The sequence below is a fragment of the Stegostoma tigrinum genome, chromosome 43 (assembly GCF_030684315.1).
Source record: "Stegostoma tigrinum isolate sSteTig4 chromosome 43, sSteTig4.hap1, whole genome shotgun sequence".
Classification (NCBI taxonomy): domain Eukaryota; kingdom Metazoa; phylum Chordata; class Chondrichthyes; order Orectolobiformes; family Stegostomatidae; genus Stegostoma; species Stegostoma tigrinum.
Genome location: NC_081396.1, coordinates 458978 through 480289, shown reverse-complemented (window position 1 = coordinate 480289; position 21312 = coordinate 458978). Strand labels below are relative to the sequence as shown.

Here is a 21312-nt window from a genome sequence, read left to right as displayed (position 1 = left end):
TCCGATAGAGGTTGTGGGTTTGGAAGGGGCTGATGAATGAGCTTTGGTGATTCCACCGTGTAGGTTGTTCATACTGCTACCACTGTAGAGGTGTTGAACATTGATGGTACTGGATAGGGGCCACACAACCCAGCTGCTTTGTCCTGGATGGTGCCAAGTTTCTTGAAGGAGATATCTGCACACCAACTGGTGTCTCTTTCTGTCGCCTGTTATCTCTCTCTCTCTGCCTCTATCTCTCTCTTTCTCTCATGGAGATATCTGCACACCAACTGGTGTCTCTTTCTGTCGCTTGTTATCTTTCTCTCTCTCTGCCTCTCTCTCTCTCTCTCTCTCACGGAGATATCTGCACACCAACTGGTGTCTCTTTCTGTCGCCTGTTATCTTTCACTCTCTCTGCCTCTCTCTCTCTCTCTCTCATGGAGATATCTGCACACTGACTGGAATCTCTCAGTTTCTTTGATGTTCACAAGCACTTTATTTTTGAAATAAATAAACAGGACAAACTGTGACAGGATCTTTAATCTGATTATTGCTGCTGATCACCTGTTGCATAAATTTCTAACTGGCAGAGAATTGAAATCTGTGCTGGAGGCGGGGACAGGAAACTCTGTTTTTGGTTTCAGTGGGTGGAGCTGCTGTTGAACTTGTGGGACCCTCGCTCACTTCACTCCCCTATTTAAACAGCACTGACTCCAGCTCCAGATAAAGGCGTCCTGAAGCAGCTGGATTTCTGGAGTGTCTGACTCTGCCTCTGGTTCCACACAGCGATGGGGATTCTTCCTTATCTCTGCGTCCTCCTGCTCTGTCTGACAGGTGAGAGCTCCCGAGGCTTTCTCCCCACACAGTGAGGCTGCTTCTTCCCAGATTCTGTGACTCTGTTTATCTGACTGGTTTATTAAAGTGAACTCTCTTCTGTTTCTCTTTTATTCACAGGTGTCCGGTCTGAGATCGTGCTGAACCAGCCCGAGTCAGTTGTGAAAAAGCCGGGGGAGTCTCACAAACTGATCTGTTCAGTGAGTGGGTTCAGCCTGGATGACTACTGGATGCACTGGGTCAGACAGGTCCCCGGGAAAGGCCTGGAATGGTTACTCAATTACAAGCAGGGTGGCAGGAGTGATTACGCGCCTGGAATTCAAGGCAGATTCGTCCCTTCAAGAGGCTCCACCACAGTCGCCTACCTGACCATCAGCGAACTGAGAATGGGCGACACTGCCATCTATTACTGTGCGAGACACAGTGAGAGGATGTGAGGCTGGACTGGCACAAAATCTCACTGAGCGAATATCGTCAGGGGAATCAGTGAAAGGGAAGAAATGATCACGCAGCCCCAGCTATCAGCAAAGCTTCATTCCCTTCCTGGCTTTCCAGTGAATAGGGAAATGTGCTTATTCACAGAGGGTTCCTGCCGCTGGCGACACGATGGGAAGAGGATGTCGGGACGTGAACAAAGATTTCTCTGGACTGAAACAGGAGAGGGCATCCCCGGGCAGGGAGGCTCAGAGCAGCATTGCTCACTTGGAGCAGTGTCAGTGCGATCAGTTTAAATGTGAAGTGACTGTATTTCGTGACAGGGAAAGTGGAGGAGATTCATGTAGAGCTCTCCATCGCGGTGTGTATACGGTTGGGTCACAGTGAGAGAAACGGGAACCCTCTCCATTCAAAAACCGAGCACAGGAAAGCAATTTAAACTGCACTCACTGGGTGCTGTCACTGGCCTTCAGCTCCAGAGCAGTGGATATAAATCAGATTCCGATTCAATAACCTGGATGTGGGAAGAACTTGCCATGAAGGTATTACTTGAAAGATGAAAAGAGTAGTGAGGAACAGAAGAACAATGATGAAAAATGAAAAGTTTTTGTGGACTTGTCTCATCTTCCTGCACAGTACTGAAAACCCCAGCATTGACTCCTGGTGTGTGGGAGAGACACAGATACAGAGCGGGGAGTTCATGAAGCAGCCAGCTGTTTGTCCGGGATGTTTGATTTCAGGCTGGATCCTTCAGCTGTTGTTTCTGATCTCGGATGAAGCATTGTGATGGATACAGCATCACAGCAGCACAAAGCTTGACATAAACAGCCCCGTTCCTAATGACCACGTATATCCATGGATTTCCCATTCCTGTTTCCCAGAGTAAAATATCTAGACACTGGCTCAGATTGTCAGGAAAAATGTTGATTTCTGGGAGAATAAAAAGCAAAAAGGAGGCAATTCTGTTTCTTGGTAACCTGCAGGATCTGGTGTCAACAAACAGGAAAAATGTGAAAGCATTATTGGATACATTTGGGACAGGATTAAGATGGAATTTCAAATGAAAATACGGGAAGTTGCTGCTCCAGGTTCCAACACAGTCTATATTTACATTCCCTGGGGATTATTATATACGGTGCTCAGGGTCAGTTATTGTATTAGGTGAATAAAGAGACAGAGCACAGTGCTGGGCTACTGGGGCAGCGGAACCTTTCTGGAAGTGACTTCAGGTAAGACAACCTTCTCAATTCTACTCTTTTCTACTGTACATTGTATTTAATTTGTGTTTTTGATAATTCAGTAAAATCAGTGAGATATTTCAGACAGTTACATGATTCCATCCTAGAGTGGTGAATTTCTATTGAGTCAAGAATAAACCCAGTAACTGGAAGTGAAATCTGAGATGAGATTTCTACTCAATTGTTCATATTAAACCCCAGAAAATCCAGGATTCCAGGATCTGTTTGATATGTTCAGCTTGGTCCAGTTTACATTATTCAGGATACTTGTGTTGGGCAGGTTTGATGATTTTGGACTTTAGGATACTTGAAGGATTTTGTTATAATTGGAGTTAAAATATATGATTCAATTGTTTTGTGATTCAGTCATTGGTGTCATAGTTGTTTACATTTTCTGCTAATGTAGTTCATACCTTGTTGAACAGTTTTAAGAATAATAGGTTCCAGATTCTACTTGATAATTTGGCAAACAAACAGAAATGATTTGGACAGAGTGAGACACAGGGATTACTTTATATTTAAAGTAACTCAGCCCAACATGTTTACAGCATATGTCCAGAGAATTCACTGGAAGACAGAAAGCTGGCTATGTGTGGAATAAAGTTGAGTCTCATTGACATGCGTGTTTTGATATTAATTGTTCAATTATCTGTGAGACTTCAAGCCATCTCTCACTCTGAAATCTCATCTCTAACTGGACCCACATTGAAGGGTTGAGAACTGCAAGAGTTTCTGTTTGGTTGAAATCATTCTTGTGCAATAACAGCATGGGATCAATTTTTTTTTTGTTGATATTAGATGTTTTGGTTCACTGTTTCTATATTTACAATTATTGGATTAAAGCATTCAACAAAGGTACTTCAGACTAATAAATGAACTGGTCGATGCATAAATCTCACCATGAGTGGAATTCCGTAGGGCAGGAATATGATTTATTGTTACAGGGTTAGTGGAACAAGGTTTAATATTCAGCCAGCTCTGACCACTGTGCTCTTTTAGTTGGTCTGATCCCTGAAATATAAGTTAGACATATTGGAAAGGAAGGGCACGATCCTTTCTCAGTGGCAGGGTTATGATCCATTTGATATCAATTGACATTTCACAAGCTTCCTGGATGGGATGGAGAGTTTTGTGAAGGAACCTGATTCTCTGATTATTCATGAGAACTATAATATTCTGCCGTGTGCTTTTTAAGATGAGTTTTTTCACATTTATTTGAAATAGATTTGTTTTAATAACATCATTAACAAAATAAACAGGAAGGACAATGACGATTTCAACATGTCCTCCTGAGGACATGTTGACATTTTTTAGCAAAAAAGATTATTTTTACAAGAAGCACACAGTAAACATTCATTGCACCTCCTCTATCTCCCTGGGATCACTGGCTTAGAAATTCCTCCCAGTGAGTGAGACAAAACAGGCAGTTCTCGGACCTGCCACTCGTCCTGCCCACTGCCTGAGCCTGAATTCCAGGGACTGATCCGGAATTGAATGCTGAGCACAGTGTGGAACAGGGTGGCAATCACCTCAGGTTTCCTTCGCCCACTGTGAACAGTTTCTTGGCTGCAGTGTTTGATTGTAACATGGACTGTGTGGTGGGAACATCCCTGATCACAAACACTGAGTGAGCTCGGAGTCAATTTTACTGGAGTGTCACACCTCAGTCTGTGTGATTCCAATTCTCATTCTTCCTCACCAGGAAGACATAAAACACTGGACAAATATTTCTTGTAGTTGGGTGATTCTAGATGTGTATCTGCAGTTGTTCTTGTTCAGCCTCTTGTCTGAATTTGCTCACTGGGTGCACTCTCCTTCCTTTCTCATCTTTCCTTTTGTCTTCCACTATCTTTTCTTCGTTTTTTGTCAGTTCTTTCTTTTTTCTTTGGTCTCTCCTTCTCTTCCCCTGATTTCAGTCATCAGACTTTATCTTTCAACTTTCTCACCCTCTGTGTCCCACAATTCCAGTCGACAGTCCCACCACCCATCAATGGGGTTAAAGCTGGAACATTTCGAAAGATGTTGAAAGGATCAGTTCAGTGTGAGGGGATGATGTCTGCAGAAGGATGTTGATATCGGACTGTAATATACTGGATGACGGCCATTACAGCGTACGGCGTGAGCTCCTGTTAACATTGAAAGACATTTCAAATCTCTCTACTTCAACTATTGAGGATCTAGAAGCTTGTAATTTGATTACATCAGTGATGGGAAAGGGTATTTAAAATTCTGAATGACATTGAGAAAGTGGCTGGAGGATATAAGGGAGGGAATTAAAAGCAGGAATATTACTGACATATTACAGTCCAGTCAGCCTGATGACATGTCTGAGGAAATTTTGAGAGAGAATAATTCAGGGTAAAATTTATGGCAACATCATTTACCCAGGGCATTCTTGTGATCTGTTATATTCTGCCCGAAGGGACAGGAGGATCAGATTCAAAATCAAAATGAAATAGTATTGATATTGAAAGGAAAACATTTGACAGCCCTCTGGCAGTAACAGGGTGGTGAGATTGTGTGATTAGTCTCACCAAAGAGTTACCATACACTGGTACTTGTCGCATGGACAGAGTGGGACCAATGCATGTAGCTTCTGGATTTTCAGAAGACATGTGAGAAGTTCCCACACTGGGGATAATAGATTAGATTTGGGGGAAATATACAAGTATGATTAGAGAATCGGTCACTGGGCAGAGGCAGGGAGTTGGAATAAATGGATCATTCTCAGGATGGCTGTTACTACTGGGGTGATACAAGGGTCAATGCTAGTTCCACAACTGCTTGCAATCCATATAAATGATGTAGATGTGTGAACCAATGTGAATATCTGCATATTTTCTGATGACATCAAACTGGCTGGGAGCATGATTTGTGAGGCGGGTGCAAACAGACTTCAGTAAGATTTGGACTGGCTTTGTAAATAGGCTAGAACTGGGCTGATAGAAGAGAGGAGTCTGAAGTTATTCACTTTGATTAAAAAAAACAGGAGGTGTGATTTGGAGGTGCAAGTGTCCAAAGGGATCTGGGTGCCCTTGTCCATGAGTCACTCAAACCTAGCGGTTGGGTATAGCTAAGAAAGGAAACGGTATGTTGGCATTAATTTCAAAGGGATTTGAGTATGACTGTAAAGATGTCTTGCTGCAGTTGTCTCTGGCCTTAGTGAGACCATGCCCGGAGCACTGTACACAGTTTTGGTCCCCTTATCGAGGAAAGATACGTTTGCCATGGGGGCAGTGCAAAGATTGTTTACCAGACTAATCCCTGGGATGGCAGGGTTGTCTCATGAAGAGGGATTGATGAAACTGGGTCTGTATCCTCTGGAGTTTTAAGCATGTGAGGTGATCTTAATGAACTGACAAAATTCCTAGAGGCTGACAGGGTGGATGTAAATAGGACAGTTCCCTTGGCTGGTGAATCTTGAACCAGGGGACCAATAATATTAGGACCAGAGTCTGGTCATTTACAACTGAGATGAGGAGGAATTTCTCCTTTCTGAGGGGAGTAAATCTTGTGGAATTCTCTACCCATAGGGCTGTGGAAGTATAATCATTCATCAGGTTCAAGACAGAAATCAATGCAGTTCTGGAGACTGATGACATTAAGGGGTATGGAGGTTATTGTCTTGCTCGCTGAGCTGGCTTGTTTTTGTTCAGCCGTTTCATCACCATTCGAAGTGACATCAGACGTGGTGCCTCCGATGAAGCAATGTTATTCTGCTCTGCTTGGAATTTATACTGTTCAGTCCGTTATGGTGAGTAGTGTCATTTATGGTTTTGATCTGTATGAGTTTGTATATGAGGACCATTTCGATATGTTTGTTGATTGAAGTATGGTTGGAGAATCATGCCTCCAGGAATTCCTGTGCATGTCTATGTTTGGCTTGGGCTACTATGGTTACCTTGTCCCAGTTAAACTGATGGCCTTCATTGCCTGAATGGATTAAGGAGAGTTTGTTGTGCCGTTTTGCTGTTCATGAAAATCAGCTGGCAGTAAAATGGCACGTCTCCTTCATATCAATCCATTCAGACAATGAAGGCCATCAGTTTAACTGGGACAAGGTAACCATCAGAGCCCAAGCCAAACATAGACACATACGGGAATTCCTAGAGGCATCGTTCTCTACCCTTTCTTCAATCAACAAACATATCGAACTGGACCCATATGTAAGTCCACACAGATGAAAACCGGAACTGACTGGGCTCACCATAACAAACCGGACAGTATAAATTCCAAGCGGAGTAGTATAACATCACTTTATCGGAGGCACCACGTCTGATGTCACCTTGCATGGTGATGAAACAGCTGAACAAAAACAAGCCAGCTCAGCGAGCAAGGCCACAACCTGGAGCTTCTTTAGCCGAAGAGTGGTGAGAATGTGAAATTGTTAAAGTACGGAATGGTTGAAGTGAAGAGTAGAGATGGATTTTACAGGTAAGCAAGACAAGCCCATGAGGGGGAAGGGAATGGATGATTATGATGGGGTAGATGAGGATCCTTTTAACCCCTTCAATATCTGCTCCCTCCAGCACTGACCCTTTGTGTGCACTACCTACACAATGCACTGCAATAAATCACGAAGGCACCTTCAACAGTCTCTTCCAAACCCACAACCACCACTATCTAGAAGGACAAGGGCTGTAAGTGCTTTGAAACCTCTCCATGTTCACGTTCCCCATCTCTACCTGGATCTATGTTGTTGGACATTTACCGTCACTGGCACGCGTGGGTGTCTGTACACTAAATGGTCAGCATGGGTTCAAGAAAATGTCTCACCATCACTTCCTCCAAGGCAGTTAGGGATAAGTAATAAATACTGGCTCCGATAGTGAGTACTGAGCCCAGGAATAAATGGAATAAAAGGAGGCTTGAGCAGAGTATGAACACGCATGGACTGATCAGCCAAAAGGACACATTCTATGCTGCATATTCTGTCTAGATACCAAAACATCTTTATTGTATTAGCCAATACTCTTTGTGATATGCTTGAAGTAGTTGGAAAGTAAATAACTTGTATTTTCTAGCACGTTCCATGAATTTGGGATGTCACGGTTTTGAGTATATCTGAAGTGCTGTCAGTTTTGTGAAGGCATTTTGTGCAAACCAGGACTCATGAATAATAAGATACTGACCGGGCAATGGCTTTTAATGATGTTGGCTGGAGATAAATACTGTATGGTATACTCAGAAATCAATTTAATGTCTGATCTAAAAGCCCAGCCGCACCTGCCCCCAACAGTGTAGCTCTCTCTTAGTTATATCAACCTCGACGCTGTGCTCACGAATCTGCTTAAACCCCCAACCTTCTGGTTTTGAAGTGAAACTGCAACCATTGAGGCACTGATGAGTGAACAGCCATTGTCTGTTGTACACCAGTGCCAAAACATTATACTGCTCAACTCTTCCAAAGGAAAGAACATCAATCTGCTTCATCTTACCCCGCACTTCTCTTCTTAAAACTCTGAGCCATTCTGAATCTGTTGGACCTTGAGTTCTCATGGACCACAGTATCCTTTAGCTCTGTTGGACAATTCAGAATTACACACAGACATGAAATGAGGTTTCACCAATTACACACAGAGGGTGAACGTGGTCTTGGCTGCAGAACACATCAGGTTACATTGAATCACCCATTTGTTTCACAGCTGCCCAGATTTTCAATCCCATTGAGTACAGTAGGAAAGAGACCAGGGTGGACTGTAACCTGGGCTGAGAATCACACTCACCAGAATCACTCCAGGCTAGGTTCACCCTGAATACCATTTTATAAATTCCAGCTCTCTAACGATATAGTGACACTCATCATTCTCCTCATTACTACTGTATTTCAGCACAATGCTGACAGCCTCAGGAGTTTATCAAAGTTATCCCCAGATCCATGCCCTGACCACCATTTCCCAACACTGTTTGAATTCTGAATTCTGAATTATTATTGAATTATGAATTATACTTCTGGCCCACTGGCTCCAGGATGTGAAAGACCGTCACCTGTAAATGATATTGACTGATACGATCCTGTCACCTACACTGGAAAAGATCAGCTGCTCCATCAAAGTCAGTGCAGAGAGAAATAGAATTAAAACTTTGTCAAGTGCTCACACCCCAATTTCTGAGACGTACAGCTAATTGATTTAGTTTCACTGTTTTTTTCAAAATGCCTGAATTTATATCTTGCCTTTGGGAAAACTTTTGGCAGCTAATGAAATACATTTGAAGTGTTGTGATCAGTGGAATGTAGGGAACACAGTATCTAATATCTAGAAAAACAACAATAAGATCATGAGATAATCAACCACGTTCAAACTGATTGAACCAGATGGTACATTGCCTTCACACCCGCACAATATTCCAGTCTACTCAAGTCTGTGGGATAAGTGTATACCTGCTGTTCCTTTGAATAATACAAGATTCCAGCCTGATAGATGAACTGTCTGTGTTGACCTCCATTTTGCAGTTGTCCAATATTTTGTCAAGGTAACTTCAACAATAATTTCTTTATTTACCTCCCCAGCCTGCACCAGCTCCCCCTTTCCACTGACAATCACCAACTATTCATTGGCTTTTACCAGTTGTTTGATTTCACACACACTCCCAAAGTCTTGGAGCATGGAAGCTCAGTCATTAACTCAAGACAGAATTTCATAGATTTTGAGTCGCACTTGATGTCAAGGGACACTGAAATAAGATGACAGATTTCCCTCTGCAAAGTACCTTGAGGGTTTGTATTAATCTGCCACTTTCTCCAGAGTGTGTGTTCTGGTGCCACTCCATGCAAATCAACAGCCATAACCATTTCAATTCACCAGGGTAAGATTTGAACTCACAGTCTCTTGGACGATATATTTCTATGGGTCCTGATCCCTTTCTTGCTAGTATTCCCATTTTTCTGCAGATTGGAAATGTCACTTGTTTATGTTCTGTGGTATTTTAATATCTCAATTACTCTCACCTCGAAACAAGTCTTGCTCTTATCATAATTTTTGAGTCAAATTCTGCCAATTATATAAATTACCATTTGATCCTGTCAGTTTTATAATAAATTAATTTATTCATTACTTAATTTGTGCTCTCAGTTAATTTCTGATATGGAAGACGGTGGGACACTCCCTTAGTATGTGCTCAATTCTGAAATGAGTTTGATCCCATCACCTTCTGAATTTGACGTGAGAGTGAGACCCAACTGAGTCACAGATGATATGTACATGTGTAAACTCTGTGTCTGACAGTGTAATTGTTTTCAGAAACAGCTGCTTGTAGCTTTAACCCAAACTCTCCAATTTGCCATGAATTTATATATTGGTTTTGTCTATTTACGTTTCAGATGCCCAGACCAAACCTTCAGTTTATGTTTCCAGTACTTCCTGTGACACAAGCTCCAATCAAGATCAGATCAGCCTCCACTGTCTAGTCAAGGATTTCCAGCCCAGGAGCATCCAACAGACATGGTCCAGTGACAATAGAGAGATCACAACTGGATTCAATAAGTATCCCACAATCTTGGGGCAAAATACGAAGTACACGATGAGCAGTGTGCTCAGTGTCTCTGCGTCGGATTGGAATGCGGGCAAGGTCTACCACTGCAAGGTGGGCTACAAGGCAAATGAAATGGTGGAAGCTGAGACCACAAAGCCTCAGCCTCAATGTTAGTAAAGAGCTTACTTACCATTCTTAACTCTACAGGATTGGGGGATATGGTTGGAAAAGAATCTTCAGCAACAAGTGAGGGAGGTTTCTGCCCAAAAGACCACAAATTAATTCTTGTCTCCATATGCTGTATCCTTGCTTGTTGGCAGTCTGCCAGGAGCTAAATAACCATGAAAAATTGTGCAAAACAGGCTAAAGCAGGGCAACAACATTGTTGCCTGTGATGCCACAATCCCAACATTTAGTTCTGCTGGAGTCAGTGCAACTGAAAATTGTGGCGGGAGGGGGTGGGCAGTGCGCTGCTGGGGGGTTGTTGAGGTTCACCACACAGGAAAGAAATGCCATAATCTCTGTACCGTTTCTGATCCAGCTCCAATAACAGAGGCCCCACCCCTCATCCTTTAGCACATCATCAATTTATAAGAGCTTACAGGAAAGGAGGCTATTTAACCCATCAGATGTGTGCCAGTATTATCAAAGATGCAAAATTGTTCCACTCCTCAGCCCTTTGTCCATGATCCTGCAAACATTTTGTATTCTAAGCAAGAATCCAATTCTCTTTTGGAAAATATACTCGAATCTGTTTCACCAACCTCTCAAAGGGAGTGCATTCCAGATTCAAACAAATTGCTGTGTTTGCAAAGAAAAACATCCTCATGCCTGTCTGGTTTTATTGTGTCACTTATCAAGACTGAACTTCCTGCAAATGGAAACCATTAACTCAATCTTTTACTGGCTGCTTATCTACTTTGACACACACACACAAAATCAAGCAGTGCAGAAGCAAGACAGAGATTCATTGATTTCCAGACACTCTTGAACTGAAGGGACAGAGGATAATATGAATATGGCATTGAAGGAGCTGCTGAGCAATGGCATATGAACAAGGGGAGGCCAGTCAGCTCTCTGAGACTGCACCATTATTTTATTAGATCATGGCTAATCTCCACCTCAACTTCCAGTGACCTGCCTTTGCTCCAGATCCCAGTAAAATGTGATGCTGCACTCTTCAATCTGTAGGAATGATGCTTGCACCCCTGATCACAGCTCACTTGGACATGCAAGATCATTCTCATCAGGCTCATTATTCCCAGGCAAATCAAGGTCAATATGGAAGGCACTGGCATTGTGGTGGTTTCTTTAGACGTTAGGGGAAATGTGTGCATCTTTTCTGTTCCATGTAATCTGAAATATTGCAACATTCCACAGCTCCCCATGTCTTCTCTGTTGTTCCATCTTGGGAGATGGTCTACAATCAAACTACTGCTGCCCTGGGGTGCATACTATCGGGATTCTATCCTGACATTGTCCAGGTTTCCTGGTTTAAAGCCGGAGTGCTCCAATCGGGTGCCAAACTCCCCTCCAAAAAGGCAAAAGGTGGTACATTTGAAACAGTCTCTTACCTGACTGTACAGGTGGCGGATTGGAAGAACGGGGATGAATTCACTTGTGCAGTGTCCCATGAGCCGACCAGCTTCAATACCAGGGTCAACATGAAGTATCAGGAGGGTAAGTAGACTCTGAGAGGGAGTAAGGATACCCTGTCAGAAATTCAATCTTCTAATAACCGAATGTGCGAGCACTTGCTCACAATTTTTGAATCACTGACATTGATTGTAGGAACGGCGGTGGAGTGGGGGGGGGGACATTTAGTATTTTCTGTTTTGATATTAAAACCACATCTAACTGAACTATTACAACGTAAAGCACTGAGGCTATTTAAAGCCTCATTCAATTTTACTTGATGTGACTGCAATAGAAATGAAAATGGGGCGAGATGTCAAATGGTCTTCTGAAAACATTCGCAGTTCAAATCACCTTCGGTTTCCTCCCACTGCCATCCAAGTGCTGTTTTATTAAATAAATCTTTCGAATGCTGAATTTGAATGAATTACCATGATGTGCTTCAACCATCTCCTGAGGGAGCCAGCTCCTGACAGAGGCAGGAGAGCTTAAAATGTATAACATTTAAATTTGTATCTCTTCCAATTCCAGGTGGATGTACTCCTCACACTTGTCCTCCTTGCTCTTGTTCTGAGTCTCCGCCAGTCCTGCTCTACCATACTAACCTTAATGTGACCCTCAAAAATGGTGAAAAGCACCAATATAACTGTGCCAATCAAATGTGTAAAATAAAGTTGTGAGTTCATTGTGAATGGAACTGGCCATTGAATTTCATTACAAGTCTCTGACAGGTTGCACTTAGTGTTTCCGAGCCAATCGACTTATCTAAGTAGTCACTTCTTGGTGACCTGTACCGGGTTAGGTTGCAAGGTCCTGATCCCACGGTTTGACCCCCGCCTCTTGGCTCTGACTCAGGTTGACAAGAATTTGAAGACTATTTGTCATCCAGAGGGACAGTCACCTTGATCCAATAAAATAGGAGCTTGGCCTCTTTCTTCAGTGATGTTGGTCCTGAGGCAAGTTTGTGATTCAGGACATAAGGACTTACCTGGGGCCCTGTAGGATCTGGTAGGTTTTGGGTGTAAACACAGGTCAGGAAAATGAGAGACGATCCCTTCAATCCTGCATACTGCCAACTGTCAATGAACTGTACTCAATATTGACAAGGACTTCAAACTGACAAAACTTTTCTATTTAACTTCTCTACGAAGGTGAATGGAATGAAATGTCCCTTATCCTGTGATTCCACCATTTTACAATGATAAGGGGAATACTTCTGATTCTGTGAGGTTTGATTGTCAGGGAGCAGACATTAAGAATTGGTCATTAATATAATGTTCATTACTAATCTTGGAGGAAAATGCTCAACATCTTGTCTGACAGGCAGGTGACAGAAATGGAACATATGAAGTTAATACCACATGTGTTCCTGTCACTACCCTGAACATCAGCTCAAACTGCATTGGAAGATTTGGTACTTTGTGTTCATAAATGTTTTGATTAGGACACAGACATCGTAATCATTTCTCTTTTCAAGTATTAACTCAATGTGATATAGACAGAGAGCAATCAGTGTGGATCAAAGCAGACACCACAGTTACGGTTTGCACAGTGAATGTGTTTGGACATTGACCATGTGCAGCGCACACAGGTCGCTGCAGAATATCTGAAGTAATGATAATTCTTTGAGAGACAAGTATAAAGAAGAACATGTGATCAAATCAATGCGTGATTACCCTCAAGTCTAATATTTCCTGAACAAATTTGGATTGTGTGAGGATCATGTTCTGTATAAATGATCTCCAACTTGCAACAAGAGAGGGCTTTTGTTACTTCCTGTGATACATGGGGTTGCTCTCCCAATGAACAAAAATGAAGCAACTTCCTTGGCAGGCAGGATTATGAATAACATCTTGCATTTATAGAGCTACTCAAATATGACAAAAATAAATCCCAGATGGTGGAAAACCAGACAGGAATTGGCACTGAGTCAACAAATGCTGAATGTAGGATGTGACCAAAAACTTGGCCAATACGGGCCAAAATTGTGTCTTGAAGAGTGAGTAAGAAAGAGCGAGAATAGGTCACTGAAGGTTAGGGAATGTGTCCCAGAGATTAGGACCTGACCATCAATGTTCAAATAAAGGGTTTATAGAATTTACAACAGACCTAAATTTTACAGAGTTTCCAGATTATTGTAGAGTTGAAGAAGATTACAGAGAGAGGGAAGGCCAAGGCAATGGAATTTTAGGATTGGAATCATAAAACAGAAGCTTTCAGTGCTGACTCCAATGAGAGCAAGAAAAGTAAAGAAAGATTTGCATTTATATCTCATTTCCATAACGATAAGACATCCTAAAGTGCTTCACAGCCAATTAGGTATTTTAAAGTGTAGTCGCTCTTTATTCATTCACAGGAAGAGGGTGTGACTGGCCAAGCAGCATGTATTGCCCATTCCTAATTGCTCAGAGGGCAGTTTAGAATCAACCACAATGCTGTGGGTCTGGAATCACGTGTAGGCCAGACCAGGTAAGGATGGCAGTTTCCTTCACTAAAGGACATTAGTGAACCAGATGTTTGTTTCCAACAATTGAGAATGGATTCACAGTCAGCGCTAGACTTTATTGAATATTTATCAAATTCAAATTCCACCATCTGCCATGGTAGGATTCGAACGCAGGTACCCGGGACATTATCTGGGTCTCTGGATTAACAGTCCAGCAATAACACCACTCGGCCATTACCTCCCTCTCTTGTAATGTAGGAAATGTTGCAGTCAACCTGCACAGAGTAAGTTCACATTAAAAAAATCTCAGAATAACTCAGTAATCTGCTGCTTGTGATTATGAGTGAGTGATAAAATTGGCTGGGAGATCAGCAATAGCTCTCCTGCTTTTCTTCAGAATAGTGTTCTGTCATCTGGTACTTCCACCTGAGACAGCACAAGGTGCGTCATTTTCATTTCTCAACCAAAGTGCCTTTGACAGTGCAGTACTCCCTCTGGACTGCCTTGAACTGCCAACTTTGAGTTTGCACTCAAGTGGATTATAAGCCAACAATGTGAACAATGAGAGGAGTCAGCAACTGTGTCATGGGTGAGAGAAATAGGTTTCTCATTGATTTGGTGTGTTCGATGTCAGGAATCAATCACACACAAGAAGAAGAATTTGTACAATTGTTCTTTTTGCTGGGCAGCTTGTATCTCTGTCTCACTCCATTTCGCAAATCAGAGATTGCATTTATTAATATTGTTGTGTCCGAAATCAGCTCAGCCCACAATTGATTGCAGGGCTTGCAGTGAAGTTTTGATCTCAGACGTGGGAAACAGATTTTAAGATGGATCTGCCTCATTCTTAATGCACTGATTGTACATTCTTGGTCAAAATTTACAAACGAGGAACTGCAAAACATGTTTTAAATAAACCTTGGATTTTCTAATGGTCGAGTATCTGCTCCAGATGTTCTGGATTAAAAAAGATTCCAGTTCAAGGCCACTTTTGTCACCATGTTTCTTTGCTTCAAAAATAGCAAAGCCTTCCCTAAACGTCTGAAACCTGCTGACACCAGAAAATATCAATTCTTCTGAAGTTTTTCCTTTCCCATTCCCAGAAGTGTCTGTCTTTCTCCGAAATCCTTCAATCAAAGAGCTTTGGATCAACAAGACTGCCACCCTGGTGTGTACAGCAGTGTGTTCTGATCCCAGCCAGGTACAGATCACCTGGAAGGTAAATCGGAGGCAGAGAAGTAAAGGGGTTACAGCTCAGAGAGACGAAGGCACCCAATACGTCATCAGCCAACTCCAAACCACAGCACAGGAGTGGGAGAGTGGGGTGGAGTTTGTGTGTTCTGCTCAAAGTGGTCCCTCCTCCTCATCAGTGTCAAAGCGGACAAGGAGCCTAAGAGGTGAGCAAGAGATCACAAATTACATACCTGACTTTGCCAAGCTCATAGTAAGAGGTTAACACCATCTTTGTTTTTCCCGTCTGTTCCAGTTCCACAAAAAAGTCCCGAGGTCAGACTGCTGCCTCCACCAGCCCAAGAGACCAAGAATCAGAGCAAAGTTACACTCGAGTGTGTGATCACTGGATTCTACCCAGACCTCATACAGGTCTCCTGGGAGAAGGACAGCAGCCTGATCTCCTCCAACACCCATGCTGGCCTCACTGCTCTGGAGCAGACAGGGACATTCAGTGTCAGGCACTACCTGACCGTGAGCACAGAGGAGTGGAGGAAAGGTTCAGTCTTCACCTGTGCAGTGTCTCATCCACCGTCCAACTTTACCAGCAGGAAGGAGGTGAAGAATGTCCAAGGTAAGTCCTGGGACTGGTGACAAGATTAATGTCATTTATCCTCATAGGAACTCTTCTTACACCAGTTTGAAGAAGAGAAAGTTGTGGGCCTGAGTGGAACTCCACATTCCCTACCACAGGGCAATGGAGGTGAAGATATTTGTTACCAAAGTCATGAGCTCTTCCAGTTTGAGACAGGAACAGAACCCTTCTTATTCCTGGTGGGAATGGTGGATACTCTTGTTCTCACTGCATGGCAAGTTTCCTGTGTGAGGCTAACTTTGACATCACTTTCTCTGAAGGCAATATAAATGTGACCAACAAATAGAGTCCATTGATGGGTAGTTTGTGAACACAATCATGTTGATCTGATAAAAGGCTGTTCCATTGTAATGATGTTGGTCATCAGTGTAATTGCTGAGAGAGAACACAAGAATTCTGCCATGTCCTGTGCAGCCCAGTAAACTTTGAGAACCTTTGATCATTGAAAGACAAACTGTTCTATTCAGATGAGAATTAGAGTTGGCTTTCCCGTCATGTGCACTCAAATGAGTGCAGTGAAAAGTTTGCAATGTTACTGCTTATGTCCATCTCAGTGACAGATAAAGATACTTGAGTATTTGTTACATAATTGAAAGAACAAAACATAAAATTCAGCACAGGAATACAGAGATTTTAAAAACAACTTGAATTACTCAAAAAGTCTGGCATAAGAATAAAAAGGTTTTTAAGAAGTGCTCAAATTACAGTCCTTTTCACCAAGTCTGCGCCTGCACCTCAACTCCAGAGTGCACCAGGTAAATCTCCAGATCACACAAGGCTTGAAAAATCCAAGCCTGGCTTCCAGTGTGCAAGGGCCTTGCCTCCCCGGTGCTGGCCTCCAGTCTAGGACCCGCCCCTGGGACTCATCCCCCTGCACGAGCATCTGGTCTGGGACTCGCCTCCTGGCAACAGCCTACGGTCCAGGGCTTTCCTCCCATGTTGGCCTGGTCTCGCATTCGCTCCCACGCTGGCCTGCTCACAGACATACCTCCAGGATACATCAGTGATGTCCTCTGGTCTGGGAGTCACCTCCTCCATTCTCTCAGGTAAGTTAAGACAGTAAAAGTTTGGGAAGAAAAAAATGCTGCAGAAAAGGGAAGAAAGAAAGAAAAGAAAAGGATCTGGGGCAGGAGAGTAGCTCTGGCTGGAGTACCCGAATCTGATGCCATCTTCCTGATGTACCCATCATCCAGGTATTGGCCAAAGTCCACGATAGTTCAAAACTCGGAAAGTAGTTCCGAAATTTATTTTTGTTTTGAGGAGGAGATGAAAATGAACATTGTTCGCTCAGCAGCATCAGAATTTCACAACAATGAGGAGCATTCTCCACCTCTGAGAGCTTACACGCTGAGAGATCACCATACATTCCAGATTGTTAGATGTCAACACTTGGTCATTTTCTCATCACTAATGTGGATGTTGAATCCCGAGTCAAATTACTGACTGTACCCAGTGTTTATTAAACCACAGAATATGAAAGTCTTCAGAATGAACAATCTCAATTTGTCAATACATTTAGCATAGAATTGTTTTTTATCATGCTTAAAAAGTCAGCAAGGGAGAGAAACCAAAGCTCTGTCAAGTGAATAAAAGCCACATTCTCATCAGACACCATGTGCAGAATATCATCTAAGAATGCAGTCAGGGGTGTTGACTCTCAAAGCTCATTAAGGATGTCATCCTGATGCAATAATCGTTATCCTTTACAATGCATTCAAGAGTTACATTGCAATTTCCTACAGGGAGAAGAGTTGTGGCTTTTGGGTGCAATGTGCTTGAAAAGTGTTCAGAACATGTGCCGAACTGTGGGATAACAGAAATGACTGATGGTTTAGAAATCAGTAGCAATGGGGAAAATGTGTGATGAGTTTGGTGAACCATCCAATTTCTTCTCCCATGACTCAGACATGCAAGTACAGAACAGGATGTACATGTTATGCTCAAACGACCCCCAAACTATAGCACAAGGGGGATTTTTGTCACTTCTAGGCACACAACAATGTTGAAGACTAATTACTGCCTTTGATAGAGCCCAGCAGGGTATCAGTTTTATGTGTAATGATGAGCATGAATTGTCAGCCATGCAAGTGACACTGACATCCCACTGGGGAGTTAGGGAGTAATAATTGTCATTGTCCTCCCAGATGAATGTTTGGACACTGGAATCTTGGTCACCTTAAGCAAGCCTCCTTTTGAAGAGATCTGGAGGAACAAAACAGCAACCATTCTGTGTGAGATACTTCACCATGATTTACAGGGAGTCAGGGTAACCTGGAAAGTGGATGGAATCATGAGACAAGATGGAGTGAAGACCCAGGGTCCCAAGAAGAATGGACATGAAGAGATAATCTTCAGTAGACTGACGGTCCCTGCTGCAGAATGGGAGAGTGGCGTAGAGTACATGTGTTTGGTCGAGGATGAAAATTTGCCAACGCCAGAGAAGAGGTTCATTAGGAAAGCCCAAGGTACGTGTAGATGGAAATGTGTGTCTGATCTTAGCAACTGAAGTGATTTATTGCCAGAGAGTGAAGCAGCTTATCGCAGGCTGTCAGAGTATATGACAAGCCCAGAGATGTGTGTCAACCCCGTCGAAGAACTGACCAGATGAAGCCTCAAATGACCTCAGCAACCTTGGTGTGACTTATACATGGTTCCCAGGGAATGGGATCAAGCTGACAGGATAGTCAGAGAGGGATTAGCAGTTTTTCAACATTTAATATTCCATCAATCCAGCACTGGATTGGAACAGAGAGTGTCAATCTGAGGTGGAGGCTGAATATGAGCAGACACATGGAGAGGAAAAGGAGAAAGAGCAGGCAACACCAGTAGAATAATGCCTGAAGCCTACCTGTTGACATCAGGAGGTGGTTCTCTGGTGTTTCTCAGAAAACTGGGCCATTTTAAAAGATGCCATTTTGTCTGTCACGTCACTGCCAGCTCTTTGAAATAACTATTCAAATTATCCCACATCCGATCTACTCCATCTCAGCAACCAAACTATTGTCCATTTTTCAATTTTATGTCCAATTCCCTGGTAAAAGTTACCAGTAAATCTGCTTCCACCCTCTTTCATGCTTTGCATCCCAAGTCATCAGAAACAGGGGAGCAGATCAAATTCATTTGGCAACTCATGAGTTCATTTCTGATTCCTCTGAAATGTCTGTTCTGACTCATCTGTTGCTGAAAAAGAGATTCTCTACACTTATTCCATTCAAATCACTGATAATTTGAAGGACTTTGATTAATTTGAAGAACTGCCCAGCTCTATGAATGATTTGGACATGATTTATGAAAGGGGGATCCTCACCCATGGTGAGAGAATCAACAAGATTGAAGACCCCACCTTTGCACAAGCTGCTGAAAAATTGAACATGAATAGAAATGCTTTTAGTTTCTGAACTCAGAGTTGCTGGGGATACAGAAGTTGTTTAGTTTTGTGCAAGAGACAAACGTGTCAGGTAATTACAGGTCAAGAGAAAGATGAAGCCTAACCTCTGTTTTATCTGTTTGCAGTTGAGGTTAAGACTCACCCTCAACTCTACCTCCTGGCCCCTTCACCGGTTGAGATGGAGACTGCTCACACTGCGACCCTGGTTTGCCTGGTCACTGGATTCTCTCCCGCAGATATCTACCTGGCTTGGATGGCCAATGATACCCTTCTGAAGACAGGGTTCATTCATCAGCCAGTGACTGAGGATAGCAGAGGAGGCTGGAACTCAGGCAGTCACTTGACCGTCTCTGCAGAGGAGTGGGACAGCGGCACCACGTACTCCTGTGTGGTGGGACACGAGTCAGTCACAACAAATGTGTTCAGAAGCATGAATAAATCTCACAGCAAGCCCAACCTGGTTAATGTCTCACTTGTTCTCACTGAAAGCTTCACCTCCTGTTCATAACAACTTGCTGATTCAAATAATCACCCATTTATATAACCCCTGTAAATGAGTGGTTAACGCAACCAGAAAACTTGTGAGCACTTTGAAACCTTTCTCCTGGTAGCAATGCACTTCCAACATGAACAAAATTCAACATTGCTCAGTACTTGAGAGAAAAAGAAGTCTCCAAGTCAGACAACATCATTTTCTCCAGATGCCTGAGATCCTCAGGTCTTTTGAAACATTTCTTTGTGCTGTTCCTGATCATTTGCGAAACACGTGAAACCCCACAGAATGTTAATTCTATGTCATTGTATTGATCAAATTTCAATAAACCTGACATGAAAAGTTTCAATGTTTTGTTTTGAGTGATCATTTCTGTGGTTAGGGAGAACATAAATGGATGACTTGGGACATGAACTGGGGTGAACGGAAAATGTTCTGAAGAAAAGGAGCTTTGGATCTTTACTTTACAAAGACCCCAACCCCATTTTGATTTGCTCACCATAGGCCTTGATTTATTGTAGACTCATTGATGTGACCAATTGCTCTGATCACTTCACACTTTAAATATCATTGTGTTCATATGTGGTATACAGCTTTGGTCTCTCTTGAAGCCCAAATTTCAAATTGCACACACTAAGTTCCAACAGTAAAAACCTTGGTAATGATCGGTTCACCTGCTTTTTGCTGTTGTTTGAGAGATAAATGTTGACTGGCTGAGACACTGAATAGAGCCACCCAGCTCTTCCAATGCAGCCATGTACATTAAGGTGGGGGCCATTGTTTATCAGTTCATCAGGAGGTATCTCCTTCCACACTTGCAGCACTTTCTCAGTCTGCATTGGAGTGCCAACCTAACTGATGACCTCAAGGATGAGTGGTGAAACCTGAATCCACAATATCCTGACCCAGAAACAAGAGTGCTAGATGCCAAATCAAATCACAATGATCCATGAACTGTAGGTTTTAAGAATCATTTCATCCTTCACATCACCACCCACAAACCTTTGTGTTATTGAGCAGATGTTCTATTCAACAATTGATATTACAAGTTAGCTTCGCGCTGCCTGTTATAATATTAGGTCAATTAAAACATTGCATACAATCAAAAAGAAAGACATTTTTGGAGTTATAAAGGATGTCATCCAGACTATGGGGATAATCCCAGAGTTCTGCACAATAAACCTGCTTGTTTGCTGGTTGAGTGTTATGGTGCCAAGATATCAGAATATTGTGTTTTAAAGCCTGCAGAAACTGATTAAATATCGAACAGCATCTTAGGTTTGTTTAATACATCCTTATCAGTAGTATGACCCTTTGATTTTTACTTATGAATTTGGTGCCTGATATAACATTACTCACTAACATCTGAAAAAGGAGCGAAGCACAGAAAACATGTGTCTTCAGATAAACCTGTTGGACTATAACCTGGTGTCATGTGATTTCTGACCTTGGATAATGCAACTGAGAAACAGAGAACTGACAGAACTGGGTGACAGGAGGATTAAGAATTTGGAAACAATTTAATGTTCATCTGTTATTTGTTTGTGCATACCTCTGAGGGGATCT

The 21312-nt window shown here is 42.6% G+C and overlaps 1 protein-coding gene across 1 annotated transcript; it reads left to right on the top strand.

Moving 5' to 3' along the window:
* Positions 1-712: 712 nt before the first annotated feature.
* Positions 713-20091, top strand: LOC132206761 (immunoglobulin gamma-1 heavy chain-like). The gene is made up of 9 exons (XM_059641720.1): positions 713-813; positions 934-1246; positions 2422-2477; positions 9808-10128; positions 11340-11639; positions 15144-15437; positions 15527-15844; positions 18010-18330; positions 19379-20091. The coding sequence occupies exons 1-9, from the start codon at positions 768-770 to the stop codon at positions 19759-19761; spliced, it is 2352 nt and encodes a 783-aa protein (XP_059497703.1). The 5' UTR covers positions 713-767; the 3' UTR covers positions 19762-20091.
* The last annotated feature ends 1221 nt before the right edge of the window (positions 20092-21312 follow it).

Coding starts and splice junctions, on each gene's coding strand:
- LOC132206761 (XM_059641720.1), top strand. CDS start 768: ATGGGGATTCTTCCTTATCTCTGCGTCCTCCTGCTCTGTCTGACAG. Junction 814..933: donor CCTCCTGCTCTGTCTGACAG/GTGAGAGCTCCC, acceptor TTTTATTCACAG/GTGTCCGGTCTGAGATCGTG. Junction 2,478..9,807: donor CTTTCTGGAAGTGACTTCAG/GTAAGACAACCT, acceptor TTTACGTTTCAG/ATGCCCAGACCAAACCTTCA.